Raw genomic sequence first — 22,933 nt, forward strand, 5'->3', positions numbered from 1 at the left:
CAATGAAACATTTGTATTTGACTTATAACCATCACAATTTCTCTTTGTACACAACGGCAGCCTTGGGATATTATATCTGAAGGGGAGATTAATGCCACTGCTCACAAATAGTTTGGAAGTAACAGGCAAGAATGGAGGAACAAGTCCAAGGACAAAGCCATCTGATGGTCAGTGAAATAAGAAATCAAAGACAATAACCGTGCATGTGTTTAATTTATCAATGTAAGCATGGCTTTATCATTCATGAAGTGTTTATGAAGAAAGTTAAACCTGCCTATTACCCTGTTCTGGGTAATCTCTGCATGTTGTACACCTGTTGACAAGTGCAACTGCTTTGATGTCAGGGCCGTGCTTAGGGGCAGGCAGACGAGGCATCTGCCTAGGGCCCCGCACATTTCATTAAATAACAACCGTGGCGATCGTGGTGTCAAGGGCCCCGCACATACCCTATGCCTCGGGCCCCGCGGGGGGTAAGAACGGGCCTGATCTCGAATGTTGGTATACATACAGTGATGCCGCGGATCTTGCGGTGTTTGGTGCGTTTTGTTTTGTTTTGTTTTGTTTTTGTTTTGATTTGTTTGTTTGTTTTTGTTTTTGTTTTTATTTTTTTGTTTGTTTTTTTTTGTTTGTTTTTTTTTGTCAGATATCGATATTTCCTTTAAAACATATTACAATAAAGAAAAGTGTGCGAGGATTTTTAGAATAAAACTTGAATGAAACATTAATACAAAATGCATTCAAAAACACCCCTAACACTTTAATATTTAAGCCTTACGTACCAAAAAAAATTTCGTAGACACTAATCTTTCTCCTTTTACTAAATTTCAAATAAAAAGGTGGTTCATTAAAGGGACTTGATTTTCGTCGCACATTCCTCACCACATTAGTTTTTAGATTAAATTTTGCTTATCATCATCGCTTTAATCCTGAATAGTCTTAAAAAATATGAAACCAACTTTATTGTTAAGAAATTTATCTGAGAAGAGAATTATAGTGTAAGCCCACGTACACATCTTTGTAATCTGTTATAAGAAAGGACACGTGTGAGACGCAGTGTGTTGTCTGGTGACTCGTGTTGCGTCCCCAAATATCAGGTATGCTGCTAGTGTGGTGCATGCCATTTGTAGACAGAAGAGCAAATCAGTAACATCTATATACTGTTAAAAAAACTGATATTTCTATTGTTTATCTGATTCTATTTCATTTTATTGTCCCCTTCTAGTCATAAAGAGTTAATCCTACCTGACCGCACTTTGCATTAGAAATAATCCAATCTTGTTAACATTCCATCCTTATTTATTCTAGAGTTTAGATAAATACACTCAACATTATTTTTTTAGAAATGTAAGCAAATAAAAGACAAACACCGGAAACCTTCAGGAGAAAAGGTCCAGTCAATATACAAGCTTTCGGTCTGAGAAAATACCATAAAGATATATTTTTAAATATTTTTATTTCTGTACACCTTAACTTTGCAGACACATTTAAAAAGATGCTAACTCTTTTTTTCACAACGAAATCAAAGTCCAGGTATTTTCATAAAAAGGCGATATAAACCTTCGACTAAATATTTTACATTTATCTTCTAGTCTCTCTTTTGTTAACCCGTTAAAAGCCTACATTCGTTAGACAACACCACACTGGATCTGGCAACATCAGAATGTAATTAGGCATCATCGAACTTTAAAGTCAGTTCCAAGTGAGCGTGATTATGTGTGTGAACAGTGTCACGACTAACACTTTATAAACTAAAGCAGCTGCTGTTTGTATGCTTACATAAGAATAAACACGAATGCAAAATATCACACACACATTCCTTTATTCTGTGATTTTTGTTAAAACCTGTTGACACTGACATTAAAAACTAATATATGCTCTCTTAGAAAATATTTTGTGTGTTACAAAAAGGTGATGTCAATACACAGCTACACACAACTAGTCATATCTTTCACATTATACAGTATTTTGAACGACATTTTATACTAGTGATCTTCACTTTATGAAAAAGAAAATGCAAACTGAAAGATGCTTGCAACGTGTATAAAACAACCTGATGTCTCTGTTCTTACAATTTTCTTAAAGTCAGTTTTCCACAGTGCATTGTCCATGGCTTCATTAAGGACGAGTTTCCCATGTCACAAACGAGTCCATTAATCTCCATGTGATCCGGGGTGATCCGGTGATGTTTAGGGTGATATCGAAGTCAAGGAAGTTACTCTCAATATTTAACCCTGCAACACAAGTTGAGAAGAAAAAGATTAAAGACAGATTGTACTAGCATTTCACTCGTGAAATCACGGGTACGTACGCGCATAGTCGACCCTCTGCACCCACAAACATCAAGAGCCTGTGACATCTGCGCTGAATCACTTGTCGATTTGAAGTTTCTTTGGTTTGTTTGTAAATCACCTGCAAACAATAAAATAATTGCATCATCCACATCTTATGCAACCATTTTTTAAATACAAATATCATTTGCTTTTATCAGACCTTTACTCTATTGTACTCTATACTCTATAAGAGGTGAGAAAAAAAAGTCTGGCTGGTTTCTCTTGATGGTTTCCACTGAAACATTCGTAAAGAAGACCCAACGGCAGAACAGCTGAGTATTTTGTTTTGTGTTTACAACCTGAAAATTGAGAAGCAGATTCTCATGTATAAAATCATTTATGTGAAATATACACTTTTTTATCATCTAGTATCTTGTTAAAATTTAAATTATAAACACTGCAACCTACATACATTAATATGGACAACTGTCTATGGTAAAATTGTTTACTATATGTATAAAATATATAAAATATTGTTATAGTATATTAATATGTAATGAAAAATCACTTACAAAAAGTTGATTTAGCACTGACTTCCATGCCAGGTCCGTCCGAAGAAAAATTACAGGTACAAAATTTGTAAGGCACGTGACATTTATGCCCGTTATAACGGTTTGACACGGAATGGAACAGTTTGATATATTGAGGTCTGTGCATCATATGGAAACCGTATGTTCAACAATTTCCCAAACATGCAAAGGGTATAAAATCAAATGAGTGTTGTGTTTTTTTTCACGATTAATCTGAATAGCCTACCTTGGATAACTACGTCAAATGTATAGTTTGACGATAGAGGCAGTCGTTTGTCCTCCTCACGTGTCTGTGTGAAGACAGTACACGTGTAGAGACCTCCGTGTGTAGAAGAGTTTGCTTGTGTGAGATGTAACTCTCGATTTCCACTGCTGACAGGCCCGGACCAGGTGATGTTAGCAGGAGGTGGGTTGCTGTCAGCCTGACACACAATAGTGACATTGGTATTGTGAGTCACAACACACACGTTCTGTGGTGGCTGAGGTCTGCACGTGGTGAGGCTAGAGGTTATCCTTATGTAGGGATGGTCTGTAAAATCACAAAACAACGAGAATTTTGGTTCAATGAAATGCATTTGTTCATTATCTTTATTTTTTCAGTCTATTTGAAAGCTTTACATCAATACCAATTTTGGATTATAGTTAAACGATGCTAAATAATACAATGAATTAAAAAAATTATATAGTTGTAGAATTAACTGGTAATTGGTATAAATCGTATAATTAAAGCACAAATAATAAAAAGAAAATGATTATAATAAAGGGAAAAAAACCTTTGTCAAATCTTTAAAACAATAGTCAAACTTGTTTCACCTTTAGAAAGAGTGGACTATATTTATCGACTCTTGCATTTTGTTTTACGGTTTTATTCTGTGGTCTTTGTCTAAAGACTTGATCGAAGACATAAATTGAAATATATTAATATGTTTGTTAAAGTCGATTTTTTTTTTTATCTTTTGTGCTTGCTTGAGCTTGGTAAAGGAGAACTGTGCCCTATTAATTATAGATATTTATAACAAAACAAATATGTACATTAAATTTTAAAAAGTATTTATAAAACGTAAAAATAATAGTTTCATTCTTTTTACTAAAAAGAAAGCGCTGACAATATATTCAGGTTATTGAATTATGTGTAACGATGTACACTATCATATGATTGACGAGAGAAAAAAATAATAATAGTCACATTAAGTTTTGGTTCAACGACTTAAATCGTCTAAGCATGATAGCGGCATACTGCAGACTGTATACTTTAGAATCATTACAAAACAAAGAAATATTTATATATTTTAAAAATATCTATTAAACTTTATCTGTTTGTTAATCTCTTTAAACAAATAGAAAGAATGAAGAACTTTATAGGAAATCGGTAAGTTTTTTTTAATTTTCTCGAAAAAAACATTGTTAACAATTTTAAAGTTTTTACTGATATATTTTTGTTTTAATTACTTGTTAATATAATTGTGAAACACGAAAAAGTTAAATTTGATTTACTTTTACAAAATATTGCTCATCGGTAAATCAGACAGTAAACCTGCAACTTGATTGGCGTTGATTGAAGACTGTTTGTGTAGGACATGACTTACAAATACAATAATAAATGACTTTACATAAAGTTCGAGGGCGCCATTGTTTTTCAATTCACTTACAGTAAACCTGCAACTCCAGAGTGTCGCTGGTTAAACGTGTTGATTGAAGATTTCCTGCATTGGACATCGCCTCACACTTCACAAGACTCCCATTGTGTGTCCTGGTCACTTTGTCTATCATCAGCTCATTTCCATTAGATACACCTCCGGCATTTTCTGGCCACGTGACATTGTATAGATGCCAATTTCTGTACCCACACTTTAACGCTGCATTCGTTCCTTCAATGAAAGGATACATCATTCCCGCTGGATGGATTAGTAGAGAAGGGGCTGTTGAAAAAAAAACATTGTGAGTAATGCAATGCAATCAATTTCGAAAGAGAAATGACAGATGACCTTGTATTTATCTGAAGCCTATATGCAAAAGTTTGACTATAAAAGCAGTTTGGTTGTTTCGTGTTCTTTTGCACCACACTAGGCGTCCATCTCTTCCTGTAAAAGTGTAGAACATTGGCGTGAAAAACTGCACGACCATCACTTCCATTGATAAGAAGATGATAGTTAAAATGTTTGTTTTAGGACGATACTAATTTTATAGAGAGGATTACCAGCAAAACAAAAAAAAAAAAATCAAAAATTTTAGACAGTTTAACGGCATATGCAATAAAGACAAGCACTGAGAGGGCGAATTCATGGACAAAGGCAACAGCAAAGCTGGTAATGTGTGGTATTAAAAGAGAAATCAAGCTTTCAGTAGTTTTATGACACATCAAAAATGGCCTCGTAAAGGATGAAGTAACTTATAAAGCATGAGTAAACCGTCAGTTGCAAGAGTCAAGCTCCGAGAAGGAGTGGCTAATAACCGCTTTATACAGTCCCTAGTTCTTGCCGGGATCATCCATGTTCATCCAACGATCATAAATAGTGTTTTCAAGCTTTTTTTATACAACCTAATAAAATTAAAATTAAAACAGATAATAAGGAGTCTTACAGTTGCTGCAAAAGACACCGAACCAATCTGAATAAAAATATTCAGACTTGCGGACAGGATACTGGTGACAGTCGAGTATGTTGACCGTTTCATCTATGCAAACAAATTGGCTAAAAAGGTTTGGTCTTTGCGTTGGTCCAGGTGAATCCCATAACTGCACTGCTTCTTTCCTAAATAGAGCAAAACAAATAAACACTTCAATAAAACTGGCAGGACGTGCTCTGGTTGTAAATATTTCTTCTTAAAATTGTCTTTGTCGCATTACCTTTCCTACAGTTATTGTCAAATCTAACATTGTCTGTTGTCAGCAAGGATAACAGAAAACTCACCAGGGTAGATTGAGTGAGTGGCAAACCGATTTGGCTATACTGTCGTCATCGACACACAATGTATACCACTCATCGGCTAATTGTATCTCCACACGACCCATGTCATATCTAGTGCGATGTGTTCCCGTAAGGCGCAATTGTTCCTGATCTGTCAAAATATTAAATTGTAAAATTACTTCTTCTTAAAAAAATACACAAACAAGATACACAAACAACACTAAGCTTTGTAATACATGCAATTCTTCTTACGATTACTGCAGATGACACCAACGCCGAGATTTGCTCGAAAATAATAGTCCAACGATCTTTGGTGACATTGAGTCAAGCTTGACTCTGCGCCCTCACACGAGATTTTAATGAACCGATCTCTTCGATTATCCGTGAACATTGAAGAATGCACAGCTACTGCCCTAGAGCTGACAAAGAAAAAAAAGGAAAATGCATAATGTAAAATTTTGTTCCCAGTTCTGATATAGATATATACTTTTTTCAAAACAAAGACCAAAAGAGACAACTGTGAAAAAGAACGGTGTCACTTGTAATCTAAAAATATATTTATGCGGATGAAATATAATTGTATTGATGATCTTCTAAGAGATAGTTCTGTTAATAATGACGTTTGGCTTTATTATTACCAAATTCAAATGCAGAGTAAAAACTTTAACTCACAAGAGACTAAAAGGCTTGAAATATAAAGTTCTTTTAGCAGGGATCCGTTTCTTATTGTTAACCAACTATATGGCAAAGACTGTGCATCGTTTTACACACCTATTAAAGCCGAGAGTTCTGCACGTCAGAGTCGCCAAGACGTTACCGTAGGAAAAGAAGGTCACGGGGAGGTAACTTCCATTGTTACTTCCGGTGTATGAGACTTCAAGAAAACCTTTATATTGTGACGTCCCGTTAACCAAACGTGCGTTAAGCTGCACAGCTAAAGATAACGAAAGCAAAAAAATAAAACTTACTGTTTATTTTAACACAACCAAGGAAAAAAAGTTAAAGAGAAGTAACAATTTGCATTCTCTGACATCAACTTTGAAAATAATTTTAAAAATTGAAATATGTTGGTGGTTTTCTTTCTGTCACCGGCAGAGCTTTATTTCCCTAGGAGTCACGGCAAGTGGATGGACACTACGTGTAGGCTGTGTCTTCCTGGAAGGGTGCGGTGTTCTATTTCTTGAGAATTTCAGATATATGACAGGTTGTTTTCCTACTTTTTTAAAATGCATATATGTATTAGTAAATTTTGTTGTAACAGTTAATATGCGCTATTTACAGGGCCTGGAGATGGGGTATGAAGTCTGGCAGATGCCAAGGAAAACCTGGAGTAGAGATTTAGAGTACTTAATCTTAATAACAATCTAGGAGACACTAACGTCAAAGGTAAAAACTTTCTAACCAAGAGTAAAAATACAAGAAGAAGCAGAAAATGTCGCCCGTGTCATACGATCAGCGCCATTTTTGGACATCTGAACTCAAGAAGCAGAGTTTATACTAGAAGAAAGTTGAATCCAAGATATCCTCACCCCAACTCCCCCATGCAAACACACATATCTTTAAGAATAGTCAAAATATGTTGTAATTTAGGGTCACTAGCTCATTGATAAATATTCTTACAGTCGGAGCATATGATGCCAACGTCTAGTTTCCCGCAAGATTCACAGTCCGTAAGTTGGTCACAGTCGAGGATGCTGGTCTCATTCCCCTTGCAAGCAAATTGAATCATTAGCTGACGGGACTGAGTTCGTGCAAAGAACGAGCCCCCAATAATGACTGCTTTTTCCCTACAGATCGAGGTAAAAGAAACATAAGAATGCAAGAATTTTTAACCATTTATTAAATAACACTTTTTAAATGTATACATTTACATACACATATTCATGCTTATATACCTATTTACATAATTTATTTTATATATTTATCAACACTGACACATTTAATAAACAGATACAATGTAACGAGTCATTTATAATAATATATGTTAATATTATTAAAAACATTTAAAGCGATCCATCGTCTAATTATTTCTCTACGACTTACTGTGTTTTATGTGTGTATGTCTGTGTGTCCTTTACGCTGATGATTATGTGTCTAAAAGTAATTCTTATTTCTGCTAATCATCAGCGACAGGTTTGTTTTAATTTATTTATTCAATAAAGCATTGTATGGTCAAAAACCTTTCTTACATTGGAAGACCGAGTTGTGTGCAAACAATTTTTGGAAAATTGTCGTCAGGGACACACACTGTGAACCACTCACTTCCTAGTTGTAGTTCTACTCGACCTCTGTCAGGTAATTGTGAGCCTGTCAAACGCACCTGTTCTCGTTCTGTCAAAATATGTTTTCATTATTTCAGTACATTTCATCTTAACAACAAACGTATTAGACTACCTAAAAACATGTCTAATCATTTAAAATTTGTTCAGTACAGGTATACAAACAGATGATTATAAAAACACTCTTGAAACGTAAAAAAAGAAAACATCATAAATACTGTCACTGCAGATAACTCCGACATCTTCGTCATGCTTGCAGTTGTGTGTGTACAGTTCTCTGTGTTTACATTGGAGTAGGTCAGTCTCTGACCCTTCACACCTCACGTCATCCAGCAGAATTGTACCCGAGCCTTGTCCATACATTGATGATCTCACAGCCAGGGATCGAGTACTGTCAGAACAACGAAAATGCACCGTACAGTAGTAATGATTAATTATTTAATATTTTAAGAAATGGAGCTCCCACAAACTTAAGATTATTAAAGTATATTTATGAGGCTTTTAGAACCCTTAAGTTTTCGCATTACCCACAGTCATTTACACTTTAGCAGTCAGGGACTGTCAAGATCAGAAGGTAATAAAGAGAGAGGTAAAGATTATAAAGACTGAAAATGACATACATTTTTTTGCAAATTAGTTTTTGGAGTCGGAAAGATTAATAATTTTTATGTTGACCTCACAGCCACCAAAACGGGTTGTGGTTCGAAATGAAACTTATTATCATATGTTTCTTTATTGATATTATTAGTCGTAATTACCAATTAATATTTCACCCTTAAAGTAAGACGCTAAAGCTATTTGTGGTGATAAGTTGTTCAGACACGAATGACCATTCTACCCCATCAGGGTTGCCATCGATAACTTTCTCTGCACGGTTTCACTCGCTCTTTTTCTCAGATTCCCTGAAGACTAGTTCAAGACAAAATGTCAGACCGAACAAGACCAGCTTTTGCCTGCTTACTTTTACTAGAAGGTTTCATCGTGTCTAATAAGAATTTCTAACGAGTTGCTGCTCCTCAGTTCCAAGTAGGAGATTTACAGAGTTTCTGTAGGAATTTTATATTAATGATGTTCTGTCGTGAACCTGAATGGTTGTAATGCAGCTTCCATCCTATAAAACCATGGTACTTAAAAAACAGTGACATCTGTCTTGGGTGTTCTCAATGGTGCTGACCATGACTTTACTCTTGTATACTCTTCATATGCTTTTGAGATTGTGCTTATTTTTGTCTTGCAGTTTGTTTATATAGTCTTGCATCATTCTCATCGCAATTAAGTCACAATCCAACAGATTATTAGCGTTGGTGAAATGTTGACTTTACACACAAGTGCCTAGTTTAAATAGCCGTGTAGTGATAGATGAGAACAAGTAAAAAAACTCAGGATGTATGTAGATAGTATACAGCAGATACATAAAAGCTGTTAATGACAAATAAAATAAGTATGACATTAATATTCTACAAGAGAGATCACTCACCTGTTAAATAAAATAAGTATGACATTAATATTATACAAGGGAGATCACTCACCTGTTGAGTTCCAGCATCCTACAGGCGATCTCTGCCTCTGTTTTTCCGAATCCGTCGTCGCACACTGTGCTCCATGTTCCATTGTAGAAAATTTCTAGACGACCTTTAGAGGTTGCGGTGTTATTTGTCCCTTGTACTAAACGTGCCTTCAGTCCATCTGACAAATAACAGGATTTATGTACTCCTCAACCAAATAGTTCTGAGGTCAGGTCTACAATAACGAGAAAATGTCGCTGATGTACAATTTTATTGTCTAATATTTATCTTGTAAATCATTCTTCAAAGCTCGAACCTTTTGGGGAAATTGTAAACCGTTTGGTTGTAACGTATTTTATTTAACAGTTAAAGCTGTTCATGTAGTAAGTCTTAACTATAACGGATAAAGGAAAATGAAGTTCAAGCTGGTTCTCGCGCTTCGCAGGTACAAGAGTATTTCGAGATGTGTCTTAGTAAGAAGACTATTAAACATTGTTGATATACTTAAATACCACCAATCTAATTTCTTAATTTTTCTTATATTTCTTTAAAGTAAACCTTCCACGTGTCAATATGATGCTACAAACCAAAAGAGTTATAAACACACGGGATCAATGGTGAAAACCCTGTCTGCGGTTACTTACCTACATCCTGAAGACAAAGTACGAGCATAAAGCAAGTGGCCAGCAGTGTCAAGTCCATGATTCCAGATGTCGGTCATCAACAGAAGCGTCCAGAACACGACAAGGCTTCGGGTGACGACTGCGGTATTTAAGGCTTTAGAAGTGACAGGGAAGGAAACTTTAGTGAGAAACACGGCATTTCATTGGCTAGAAGGATGGATGCGCGCGCATCTTGGAGAGTCACTGCTGGTCAGGTCAACAAAATTAGAATATGGAAAAGTAGGTGTTTGTTATCTCGAGTGTTGGCAAAGGATAAATGGGGTTAGTTGGATGTGTGCAAGAAAGGAGTTGAGGATGATGAGAGAGACAGGGATTAACACAGTGCGTAAGACTGCGATGATAGAGATAGTGATCTAAAAGTATGGAGAATGATTTTGAGAGCGAAAAGGGAGGAAAAAGGAGAAAAGAGAGTGTTGTTGTAAAAACCTGATCTGCACAATGAACCTTTAAGTAAAATACAATGCGGATTGTTTACGGGATTTTTGCCATTTCTACTTTTTTTTAAAAGCAAGCCTCTAAATACAGGAAACGGTAATGAAGGGGTGAATATTTGTGTGACTGTGTGTGTATTAGTGTCAGTTTAGTGTGTCTGTGTCTTGGAACAAGGGAAAAGGTCGAGATAAAGTCGACATCACATTTAATGTCATTTAGGACACAAAGAACTGACAAAAAGTTTGATGGCGAGGAAATAGGTTTTGTTATCACAGGCAACCATCGTGTCCAGCAAAAGAGTGACAAGTGCTCCTCTCTCATGAACTAGTCACGTGTGCCAGTAAAGTGCAAAATATTATATCTGTGATACTCTTAGCACTTTTGGGTGTTAGTGAGGAATGGAAGAGTTTAAAATAATGGAGATAAAAATTAATAAAGAGAAGATTTATAAAATAGAAAAGTTATGTAATTAAGATGCCATGTGCTGTTTTAACAAAATCACTTATAGAGACAACTGATAGTCATGATACTCTCGATATTACAATGTACGGAACACTACACGGTCATTGACATCTAACACGAATTGACATCTAATTTAAGTAGGTGTACACTACACGGTCATTGACATCTAACACGAATTGACATCTAATTTAAGTAGGTGTACACTACACGGTCATTGACATCTAACACGAATTGACATCTAATTTAAGTAGGTGTACTCGTAAACACATCGGATTTATTCTGGATGTATTGGTTTATTATTTTCCCCTGTTTTTAGATTGCATACAAGTTAATAAAACAATTATACATGTATTTGCAAAAGAAAACATTCAAGATGTTCAGCTCATTATGAGTCATGCTTTGGCTCATAATGCGGAATATTTTATAACCCCAAACTGCATATCTGTGACTTGCAAAAATAACTTTATCATCTTTAAAATCATATTTAAGTCATACAATGACAGACCTCACTGGATGGTTATTTTGGACGAGCAAGCTGGCAAACGATGAAGAGATGAGATAACAGTAGGTCAATAGTGTCTAGGTGACGCCACAAAAAAATCAGAAAGTTCATAAGAACACAAACAGGATGCACCTCGTTAGATGACTTTTGAAGATAGCGACTGGGTTCACTTGACAAGGGGTTTGAAAGATCGAATCCGGATCCACTAGAGGTTGAAGACAGTACAAGGACCTTTCCCGCCAGTCTCGGTCTCTGACCCATTCGCTACGTCAGGGTTCAACGAGGTCACATTACCCTCGTGCGCTTGGAAATTCACGAATTTCGAAAGACACAGAAACACAGAGATTGGTCATGCAAGTCATGTAACCCAGAGAGTACAATCAGCTGTGTGATCGGGTGGCGGTAATTGGGTAACTGTATAATTAAAGAACTATTGTCCAAAAGTCGACTAATGTTTTGTTGGAACTGGGTACCAGACTGCATGGCTGGTAAAGAAAAAAGAGCAAAAGGGATCGGAGATGGGCACTACTCTCATAAAACAAAGGTCTGGTCTCTTGCATCTCATCCTTACTACTGAAAATAATTTACAACCATGACCCGGGGTTTTTCTCTGAAAAACTGATTTTATTCGCATTGTGAGAAGACTATGTACTGATGAAAAATTAAAACTTTATTCATCTTATCATATCATCCTATTTATGTACGAACATAGAAAAAAATAGTATGCATTCTCTTTTTTGTTTTAATTGTAAAGGTAAAGTATCATCACAATTTCAGAAGATATAGCACAATGTAATAATATGGACAAGGGATTTACTGTGAAAGCCATAAGCTAACTATTGATATGAAGATAAACGGGAGAAAGCTGGGATTTTCTCACTGCTTCTCTCTTTCCTTCTCGCGGATGATTTTTTTTATATTTTTAATGTCTTTCTGCAAGTTAAAGGAATTTGTGTCAAGAATTAACGACGACTTAAAATGACATGTAAAATTTAGTGATTTTAATGTATTGATTGAATAAAGTGTGCAAAAAAAGTTAAGGGTGTATCTAGAATAGACAATTCACCAAGCACAAGTCAAAATTCAATTTTCAATGAAAGTGTTTAATTTTATTGTTTACAAAACTCCTTATTAGTTTCATCTTACTACTAGGAGTCTCCTCACTGTCTGTTAACAGTGTTTTCCAAATTTTGAACAGACACAGGAGCCGAGTACGGTTTGAGAATAAGGTAAAATCATACAACACACAATAATAATGGAATAAAGGACAGTCCTGTGAAAGCAGTATAACCAGGCAAATCGATGTCAGAATAACCATAACAATGATAAGAAATGTCAGTGTAGTCTGCTTTAGGAGATTGTAAAACATTGAATTACACGGATTTAGCGAAAGCTCACAAAATGACAATACTAACTACTAGATTATGTACCCTATCTACTCATATACACAGGACAATGGCAATGTGACGACAACATGGTCATACTAACCCGACTTAATAATTAGCTTCATAACATCGTAGCTGATTGAATATAATTACATTTTATGTAAGTGAATAGATGATTTAGTTGCGGGTACAATTTGCTTAATATTACTAATTATTATTAATAATATGGCTGCTGGAGCCGTCACGAGGTAGTTACACGTTGCTGAATCCGTTTCCGATTTTCTTTGTACCCCGAGTACCATCAGCCCTCCATGGTCGCCACCTTGTGGCTTACCTCCCCTTTCATTGCAAATATCCTCCATCAAAATGTCATCTTCACAACAGGCATCCGCATTACAATCATAACACCAGAAGCTGTGATAACGAGGCTCTACAGGAATTAGTTTTAAGATCACCATCATCGTTGCCACCAACACCAGACGGAATAACGACCTCGTAGTTATCATCCTTCGGTATAGATACGGAGAGGAACATTGTGGCATCTTTGACCACGTGCCAAGAAGGCTGATGAACTGAACCAATGAAGTGGCGCAAGATCGGGTCATGTGACCACACACAGTTTATCTCTATTCTATTTTTTTCGTACTATTCTCTCACACTCTAGTACAAATTTAACTAAAAGGGCAAAGTTCATAAGTAAGTCGAGTTATCACACATGTGCACAGTTCATTACCGTGGAGTCCACAAACCAAACTACTGATAATGTCTATTGATAATGCTAATGTACACCAATGTAGTTTAACATAATTAGTCAGCAGTGATAGGGGGATAGGGTGAAGGATGGAGAGAAGGAAGACAGTCTGGTTTAGTCCGTGGTGTACATTGGCAAACCACAGACTGTGTTGTACATCTACCGTTCTTTCCATTCTCTAAACTCTTTCTGAACTTGTCAGAAGTCACAATTCTATTGTTTACTGAGTGTCTAGCATGTCTTGTTACACTCTGTACACAAATACATTACTTATTGTTTAATTAATACCGTCCTTCTCTACTCTAGGCTATATGACTAACAACCAGAGAGGCGAGCTATTACAAAACTCATTTAATGTATTAATAAAAGATATCAATTGCTGTATAATTCTAAATGAGATGTACAAAGTCTAACTCAACACATGATTATACATACCATGGAAAATACAAAACAGACGCCGCTTGTGTTCGGGTAGGAATGGGGTATGTCATGCTCTTAGTTCCAAATTCTCGTTGGTTTCTGTCTCTTCTAGACTTTTCTATATGCCGTGTATGGCAGTTGTATAATTTTGCCTTGGGTTTCATATTTAACAAAGGTTCAATATAAACAAATTAAACAGTGTGGCAATGATGCTTTCGTGCTCACCAGATTCACTGACCGGCATCTGCACGTTTATTTGTTACAAATAGAAACTAACCCTGTCTCATGCAGGCACTGTCTATGTCTACTTCAATATCTAAGTATTGAAATATAGACAGGGCTTGCAGGAGACACCTGCTGACTCGTGTCCAAACTCGAACTAACTTCAGTCTGCTATATAAGCTGACTAACGGTGGCTCTCAAGTCAATGAACAAAAAGTCATTTCTCAAAACTCAAAAAGAAATAACAGCATGGGTTTCTCTTAGGAGAAACAGATAGAACAAGAGAAAAAAAGCTGTTTGTGGACGTGTACTCACGAAGTTATCTCAGTCGTGAACAAGTTTTACTATGATAAGGACGGCTACAACCTGTGGACATGACATCTTCACGCAGGTCTCTACAAGCATAACAAACCTTGCTCTACAATCCACGTTCTTTAAATTCACAGATAGTCCAAGTGAACAGAAATTACTTCCCTATATGACTGGTACAAATAAGTTTCACTTCTGTTGGATGGGCCATCTAGACTCATCTTCCAGAGCCGGTTCTTAAAGTCCAATCTACCCGACTAAGTGTTGGTATCTGTGTAGCTCTCATCTCTGACTACCCAGATAAAGCTCCATCCTTGTAACAATTTTAAAGTTGATTGACAGGTGCGTTTTTAAAATCGTTTTTACTCTGAAAACTAATTAAAATAAAGGAATGCGACACAAATTTCAATTTCAAATCTTTTGTATAATAACGAACATTATGTATAATTCTTTTGTATAATAACGAACATAATTACAGTCAAGCTCTTCCTCACTTTGTTCGTTGTGTGTCTTGAATGCCTCGAAAACTAAGGATATGATACCAGTTATCAGTATTATCTATGATGATGCCATCGAGGTAGTCGACTCTTACATATATCTAGGTACTATCTGTGATAATAAGCTTAAATGTGACATCAACACTGACATGAACCTCAGTAAGAGCCAGTCAAGTCTGTACGTCCTACAGAAACTCCGGTCTTTCTCTGTCATGTCTGTCATCCTCACTCGATTCCGTAAGTCCTTCATTGGAAGTCTCATCGCTTTTTCTTTCATGTCTTGGTTCCACAGCCCCTCCCTGTGGAACAGAAACAGTCTTGTCTCCCTTGTTCCAAAATCGCCCGAACCAGGCCGAGGGACTTGGCAGACTTTTGTCATCAGCAAATCCTCAGGAAGGCATCCCGCATCTCCTATTTCTGATCATGTGTTGGCATGTGAGTTCTCACTCTGGCTGTAGGTACCCGATGTCTGTCTACAGAACCAATTGTCACCGTATCTCATTCCACGTGCCATTCACTTGATAAACTCTACTGGCCGTCATCTTGTACTAACCTGAGGTGACATAAGGTCCCCAACTGTATCTACAAAATGTTTACAAAAAATGAAATAAAATAAAATAAACAAGGCAATGTGCTATTATGCTATATTTTCTAAGAAAAGATGCCAGACTTTCGATATCGACAAACGGTTGAGCACGAAAACCCGATTAAAGCAAAGACGTCTTTTCTAAAGCGGGTGGATCTGTTGTAGTAAACATAAAAACTGACCGAGCTATTAACATACGAAAGATGAAAAGTGGTTATTAATAAAGTCCACAACAAATAATAGTAACGTCCGTCAAAAGAAAATCCCTCTACCTCCAAAAACGAGGCTAAGTAGACTACTATCCAGGGTATGGTGGTTAATATGTAGACACAGGAGACTACTACAAGCATCTTGGTCAGCGCCGTGTGTTGATGACTTTGACCTTTGTCCTTACTGTGGATTACCTGTTCCCTCCATGTCATGGCGGCTTTCAGTTTGACAACGGTCAGGCCGGTGGACACACAGGTCACTAGAAAGGTCGTTAACGGCAGTACACACATCATCACAATACTTTCCAGGATATTGAAGAAGACTTGATTCTCCGTGTACAAAGTAGAAGCTACAAGAACAAATTTGGAGGAACCGTTATTAACTCTATTGACCACAAACCTTGCTGGTGTTGTGAAAAAACCAATCTGAGTAAAACAAACAATGAAAATTATGATAACCGCCATGTTGCGACTACTGATCAAAGACGCCGCTTTCAAAGGAAACACTACACACAGGCATCGCTCTACGGCTATCACCATGGTGATGCACCCGGAAGCACTTCGAAATCCGTGATTGACTCCAGCAATGAAAGCTAGCAGGAGGTCGTAGACACCTCCGTACCTGACGGGGTCCACCTGCCCCAGGTAGTAGCCGACACTGTAGACCATGGAGACGAGAAGGAAGCACAGGTCCACCAGGGACAGCGCCAACAGACACACGTTCATGCGGTCCCCGAGTCCCTGGCGCCAGAACACCGCACAGCTGATGATGTTGGACGGCATGCCCACAACAACAACAACAACAGGCTTGACAACACAGTGCAAGACAAACAATGTCAGTTTGTAATCTTGCAAGGACAAGATTTCCAGAGAGTTGCCCCATCGTGCAGAACTTGGACTGGCTGTTTTAAAGGTTGTGTTGTTCAACATTGTGATATTTTCTGCGCTATTATTCGATTATTATATAAATCAGAGTTTGCATGATATATTTTGTTTTTACTCTGAGCGGGTATTAAATTTAACTGTTATACACTTTTATGGACAATTCCATAACCTCGTCCAGCAAGAATTTTGAAAATGGAATGGTTGTTCTTTGAGAGGGTTGAAATGAGATTTGTTCCCAACAGATGCGACAATTAATTTTTCTTACTGTTCGATCGTGTTCATAAAAATGTTCATTTTTGTCAAATTAACTGCTAGTAAATATTAATTTTACAATATCGATATTATTAACTTGATCTCGTGTTTTAATAATTGCTCAATGAAAATAATTGGAAAGTATAATGACTTCTTTGCCGACTTTGTTTCTTTACACCTGTAAGCCCGTGTTCTCGACTCGACACATCTAACATCTGTAGCCTTTGTCCATCGTCACCACCCTGACAACACTTTCCCTCATAAAGTCCACAAAATATGGCGATGTAGATGTTTGACTGTTGGCAGCCCTTTATACCATGGCAACAACTTACTTCCAAGTCCTGGACATCTGGGCGACAGTCGCTTCACTCACTCTTCTCCCCCTTAACACATCACCTACAGTGCGAGCACGAATTCATTTCAACATCTAACCACCGGGTATTCATACATACCCGGGTTTTATTTCCTTCTGACCTGTAGGTAAAATTATTCTCACAGAAAACAGTAAAGTGTGTTTTTATATTCTCGTGGCGACATTTAGTCTTTATCAAGTAGGAGTGTGTGAAAAATACTAGGTGAGTCCTTTTTTTTTTAAATCTGATATTTCTTTTTTAAATTAAAGGTTGTTTAAATATGCAACATTTTACAGTAGGCGGAATGTATTTATAATAAATATTCCAAAATTTTTTTTCGTTTTTCTCAAGACTGAAGAAGTCGTGTTAACTATAAAACTTAAACTATAAAAAAGAACGACAAAACTTTTGAAATCTTCGTTGCTGGGATTTCTTATTTTTTACACTGATTTCCTCCAAGTATGATTTAATTTTAAAGGTTTTTTACGGGCTATCTTTGCCTTGTTAGTGGAGCTACAAATCATGATTAGGAAAAAGCATTTCCTGTTGAGATTCCGATGTTGTTTAGCTTGTGTGTGTGTGCGCGCGCGCACGCCTGTGTCTGTGCATGTGTGTGATTCTCTGCATTTTTTCCTGATTTTAATTATAAGCAGTAGTTTCTGGATTCATTGATCTTAAGCAGCTAGGTAGTTTTTTTAAAAATAAAAATCATTTTATCTACAAAAGAAATGTGTACACACATGCAAATACAAGACCAAACAAAGAGATAAAACGATTTCTTTGTGTTGGTGGCTTTTTGGTTTTGTTTTGTTTTTTAATCTAATTTGTAGACAGTTTTATCACGGGATGCAACCTGTAAGTCGATAAGTGAGATGATTTTTTCGGTTTACTTTATTTTCTATTACAAGAGTGCAGGTTTTGTCTTTTAAGTCTGGGTGTGTATCGACTACTAAAGTAAACTATCTTGAGCTGTGTTGAGTTGTGACCAGCAGTCAAAATGCCATAATGACATGTTAGTAAAATATAGGATTGAAACCAAAAATATACCCTGAATTTACCAGGTAATACAACTACATCACAAAAATGTTTAATTATTTTTGCAAAATACAGTGTCATGGATGTAAACATTCAGTGACTCATCATGTCGAATCAGCTACTTGTATATGTCATGTGATAGCTAGTACAAAGCTATAGTGTGGGTGCATGCCCGCAAGTCGAGCAGACACGCAGGCGGACGGACAAGCTCAGGGTAGACCACAGAGCTGAATGGCTGCCCATCATTTTGTCCATCGAAAGAAAAGGACGGTTGGTGTCGGATCGCTAGAAGAAGGAGGATGGCGATGGCAAGTAAGTTAAGGGTAAATCAAGTTTTCTAAAACGTGGATGTCCGTAGTTGTCTTAAACTAGAATTGAACAAAGCTTTAACAAAAGTCTGCTAAAGGTTGTTCAGATTCAAATTTATTTTAGCCTTTTGCATAGAGTTTACATCATAAAACCCTTTAAGGCCTGCACATGGTTATATTAATCCAAAGCTATTAACACCAGAATGCAGTCGTCATTGAGTAAGAATGTTATTCTTTATTGTAGCTGGTTGCTAATATCTTCGAGAAAGATTTTACATTTATATGTAGACTCTTGCATGTATGTCGTCCTTTATTTATTGATTAAGGCCTTCGTGTCTTTGACAAAACCAGTCCACATCTGAAAACATTAAAATATAATCACGTGACTAAACATGATTCTCATTACGTCCAATGTAACTGCTTCCCACCATTAAAGATAAGTGTCTTTCTAGTAAATTTACTTAACTACTTATTTTTTGATTGAGCTCAAAAATACAGCAAAGTAACGACGGAGCTGACGGGTAAGTACCTGTGTAAGTGTCATTGCGTAGAAAGAGGGAAGGAAAGAGGGAAATGTTCATTAGGTACGAGTGAGATTTCTTTCAAGGGAAAACCATGTGGTTTTTTGTTTGGAATGGAAGTAGATTGTTCGTGACACCAGTCACTATCTCGACTTTTTTGTCACACACATGCAAGCACGCGTTTATTAGTTATCTACCCAAATAAGTAGTTACTCGCTAGCTACTCTATCTAATTATTGCACACAAAGAAACAAGTACATGCACGAAATCACTAACTAGTCAAGCAGGGTCTTACCTTTAGTCCATTTCTTTCGAACTCTTCTCGTGAACTTTCCCCGTCACCTGGAAATTTAAATATACAGACATCTTCAAAACAGTTGAACACTTTGATATTATTGTAGCTGAGAGAAAAATAACAACGGATTTCCAGTTAAAGTGCTAAAGTAATTATTCTGGTTCATAGTATTATCTAGATGCTGCTCTAGTGAGCCTTACAGTGGAAACATTTGGGTTGAGAATGATAACACTCACCGTCAGAGTCCATGCTCTTAATAATGAAAAGAGAAACTGATTGATCGATGACGCCGTCCTCATTGCCGTCCAGCTTTTCGAAGTGGGTATAGCACCCCTGGAAATATATTGGGGTCATTGGACAGAGAGGATTAGCCATGTACTCCAAAAGACTGCCTGCGAACAAATTTTGTAAATAAATGGCATTTTTATAACACATTTTTTTTCTTTTTCTTACGAGTTAGGTTTCTTTTATACTAGACAGGTGTAGTCAAGGCAACCACCTACTGTAACCTTCCACGCACTCGACCGGCTGAATGAAAAGTGTCGTCAGCTCGTATAGAAAATATACAATCTTAAAAGAAAGACTAAGGAAAACAATTAAGCTAAAAAATCTCATACCAATTTGCTTAATTTAGAATACGTGTATCTGCAAGCTTTCTGCCAAATCATTGTATGTGTATATAGTAATTGCATGTCTTTCTTAAGAAGCATTTTGTAGTATTAAAATAAATTTGCTAACTTGAAATACATAGTAAAGTAACAGTTTTATTTCTTTGGTCAACATATTTTTGCTTCTTTACCCATTTGGGAGCATGAATGTATGTTTTTATCATAATTGGCATACCGTGGCTTTGTTTAAAGCATTTCATAAAAAAAAAGAATAATAAACTATTTATTCTATGCGTGTTCTCGCGCGCATGCGTTATTATGTAAAAAAACTATTTATAGCCTAATAATATAAACACGATGACTAATAAATGGATTATCAGTTAAGGTAGCAAGTGAATGTAAAAGTCCGTAAGACTGTCCATGATGATGATGAGGAGGAGGAGGAGCGGGGAGGAGGAGGAGGAGGAGGAAGATTTTAAGAGCTACAATAACAAAAGCATTAACATATTACCGTTGATGTCTCCGTTGTTGAAACCAGCCTGTAATTCGTTCTGCTGGAGCTTACCATCGCCGTCAAGGTCGATAGTGATGAAGCCATCTTGTCTGCTGGCGCTCTGCCTGAAAGTATTGACCATTGTTTGTCCTTTCTTCATTCATTAGTCGACCTCTTATCTTTAAATATAAGTTTCTCAGTTTTAAAATTTTAAATACTGAAAACAATATATTGTAAAATCGTTTACTAAAAGGTTGTAGGGTAAACCTAATTCTGTTTTGTGTCCCTTGTATTGGCACTCATTACATTTAATTTGTTCCATATGACAGCATTTGATGTCACTTTTCTAAATCTTGTCAGCCACCTTCTTTCTACCGTTATGTAAAGACTGTAAGTAAATTCGTTTTTGTTTTTATTACAGAGATACCTCGGTTCTCGAACATAATTCGTTCCGGGAAGACGGTCGAGAACCAAATTGTTCGAGAACCGAAGCAATGAAACCCATAGGAAATAATGGAAACTGGATTAATTCGTTCCAAGCCCCAGAAAATGCCTATTTACTGGCCTAATTTGTATATAATATGTAGACAAACATTAGTCTCAACAAGAAATAAGAAATAAAAGTGTATTTATTAAAACAAAAACAAAAAAAACAAACAAACAAATGTACTGTACAGTACAGTAAATTGTGTTTCATTTACTGTACCTGTACCAAACTTTATGGCAGGAGGGAATAAATGTGGAGGGAGGAGGGAAGGGGGATGGTTATTGTTTTGAAGGGGAGTCCTCTTCAATAAAAACAGAGGGTAACTGCTCTTCGGGTGTTTCTGTTCTCTGTATCTTTTGCTGAGGAGAATCAGAATCTTGCTCTGCAGTTGCTTGTCTGATTTCTTTACGGAAGAATTTGTCAATTGTTTGCTGTTTTTTTCTCCTTTGCAAAATTTTGCGGAAAGTGGACATAGCATTGTCATTAAAAATGTTAACTGCTCTATTTGCTACCACTTTATCAGGGTGATGTTGTTCAACACAATTTGCGATTTCTGCCCATTTTGCACACATTTCATGACTCTCTCCACAAAAACGTGTCTCTCTCTCTCTGCACTCACACTGATGACGCAAGCAAGCATTCGGCTCATCTCGGACGTTCGGATGTTCGAGTTCCAAATATTTGTTCGGATTCCAAGACAAAATTTTCTCGAATTTCCTGGTCGAATACCGATTTGGTCGAAAGTCAAGGCGTTCGAGAACCGAGGTATCACTGTACTTCCATTGTTGGCAATTAAATTAAGGCTTACCCATAAAAAGCAGTAAGAAGAAGACAAAGGATAAAAATCTTCATGATGCAACAAAACTCTTTGCCACTGTAATAAAAAAAAAATTTGCATTTCTAAGTTTTTTGTTTTGTTTCTTCCTTTAATGTTCAATTAATTTTCTTAATTGAAATTACATTAGTTGCTTATATTGTATAAGGAGCAATTATTCCGCCATTTATTTTCGTTTTCGTTGCGTGAAATTCCCTTTGAGAAGATATATTCGCAAGCACATCCGTGCTAGTGTACGCATGCGTGCATTTCATTTCCTTGATCATACACATAAAGATACACATTCAAATTTACCATCAATAAAAGTCTATTGTTTGATATGATTAGCTTGCCTGGTTTAAATGTGGCTAAGCATGCATCTTCTTGTGGCAAAAATCTTGAACCTCACAGAAAATTTATACGACTCTAAATTTAACAACAAACACAGATTGTTATTACTCACAGCTGGATTCAGATACTGAACCGGGCAACTCTCAGTCCTGAAATCGTGGTGTGGCGAATGAATATGACAGGAGAAAATATATACTTTGCTTCGCGGTAAACAGATCAATAAGGATTAGTATTGATGACAGAAATATTTCCCCATCTAATTTTTATGTTTGAAGTTGACAGGTAGGAGCTGCTGAGCTATGAATCGAAGGTGAACTAACCACTTAGGATAACTACAACCATAATTAAGCGCTCAGACAACACTGGTATTAGCAAGTTCACAACTTTACAAAAAGAAACCCACAAATGTCAAATGTACAAAAAAATTTTTAAATTAATGATTTTGGATGTCTTCAAGTACTTGTATTTTTTGCATGGTAAAATTGTGTAGGTAGAAAGCTTAATTTTCTATAAAAATAGTGGA

General features: G+C 36.5%; 2 protein-coding genes across 3 annotated transcripts in view; both read right to left on the bottom strand.

Moving 5' to 3' along the window:
* LOC112569307 (soluble scavenger receptor cysteine-rich domain-containing protein SSC5D-like) overlaps positions 1-22,933 on the bottom strand; it is a 155,680-nt gene that overhangs the window by 72,639 nt on the left and 60,108 nt on the right. The window lies entirely within an intron of this gene.
* LOC112569295 (scavenger receptor cysteine-rich type 1 protein M130-like) lies at positions 1,471-10,295 on the bottom strand. Of its 2 annotated transcripts, none has more exons than XM_025247050.1 (11): positions 10,195-10,295; positions 9,575-9,731; positions 8,264-8,436; positions 7,956-8,097; positions 7,387-7,553; positions 6,538-6,697; positions 6,019-6,185; positions 5,770-5,917; positions 5,441-5,610; positions 4,510-4,779; positions 1,471-3,389 (listed from the first exon to the last, which is right to left on the bottom strand). In XM_025247050.1, the coding sequence occupies exons 1-11, from the start codon at positions 10,250-10,252 to the stop codon at positions 3,040-3,042; spliced, it is 1,962 nt and encodes a 653-aa protein (XP_025102835.1). In that variant the 5' UTR covers positions 10,253-10,295; the 3' UTR covers positions 1,471-3,039. The 2 variants fall into 2 exon arrangements, with proteins under 2 accessions (XP_025102835.1, XP_025102834.1); XM_025247049.1 differs by having other exon boundaries at positions 6,538-6,700.

Source organism: Pomacea canaliculata, linkage group LG7 (genome assembly GCF_003073045.1).
Source record: "Pomacea canaliculata isolate SZHN2017 linkage group LG7, ASM307304v1, whole genome shotgun sequence".
NCBI lineage: Eukaryota > Metazoa > Mollusca > Gastropoda > Architaenioglossa > Ampullariidae > Pomacea > Pomacea canaliculata.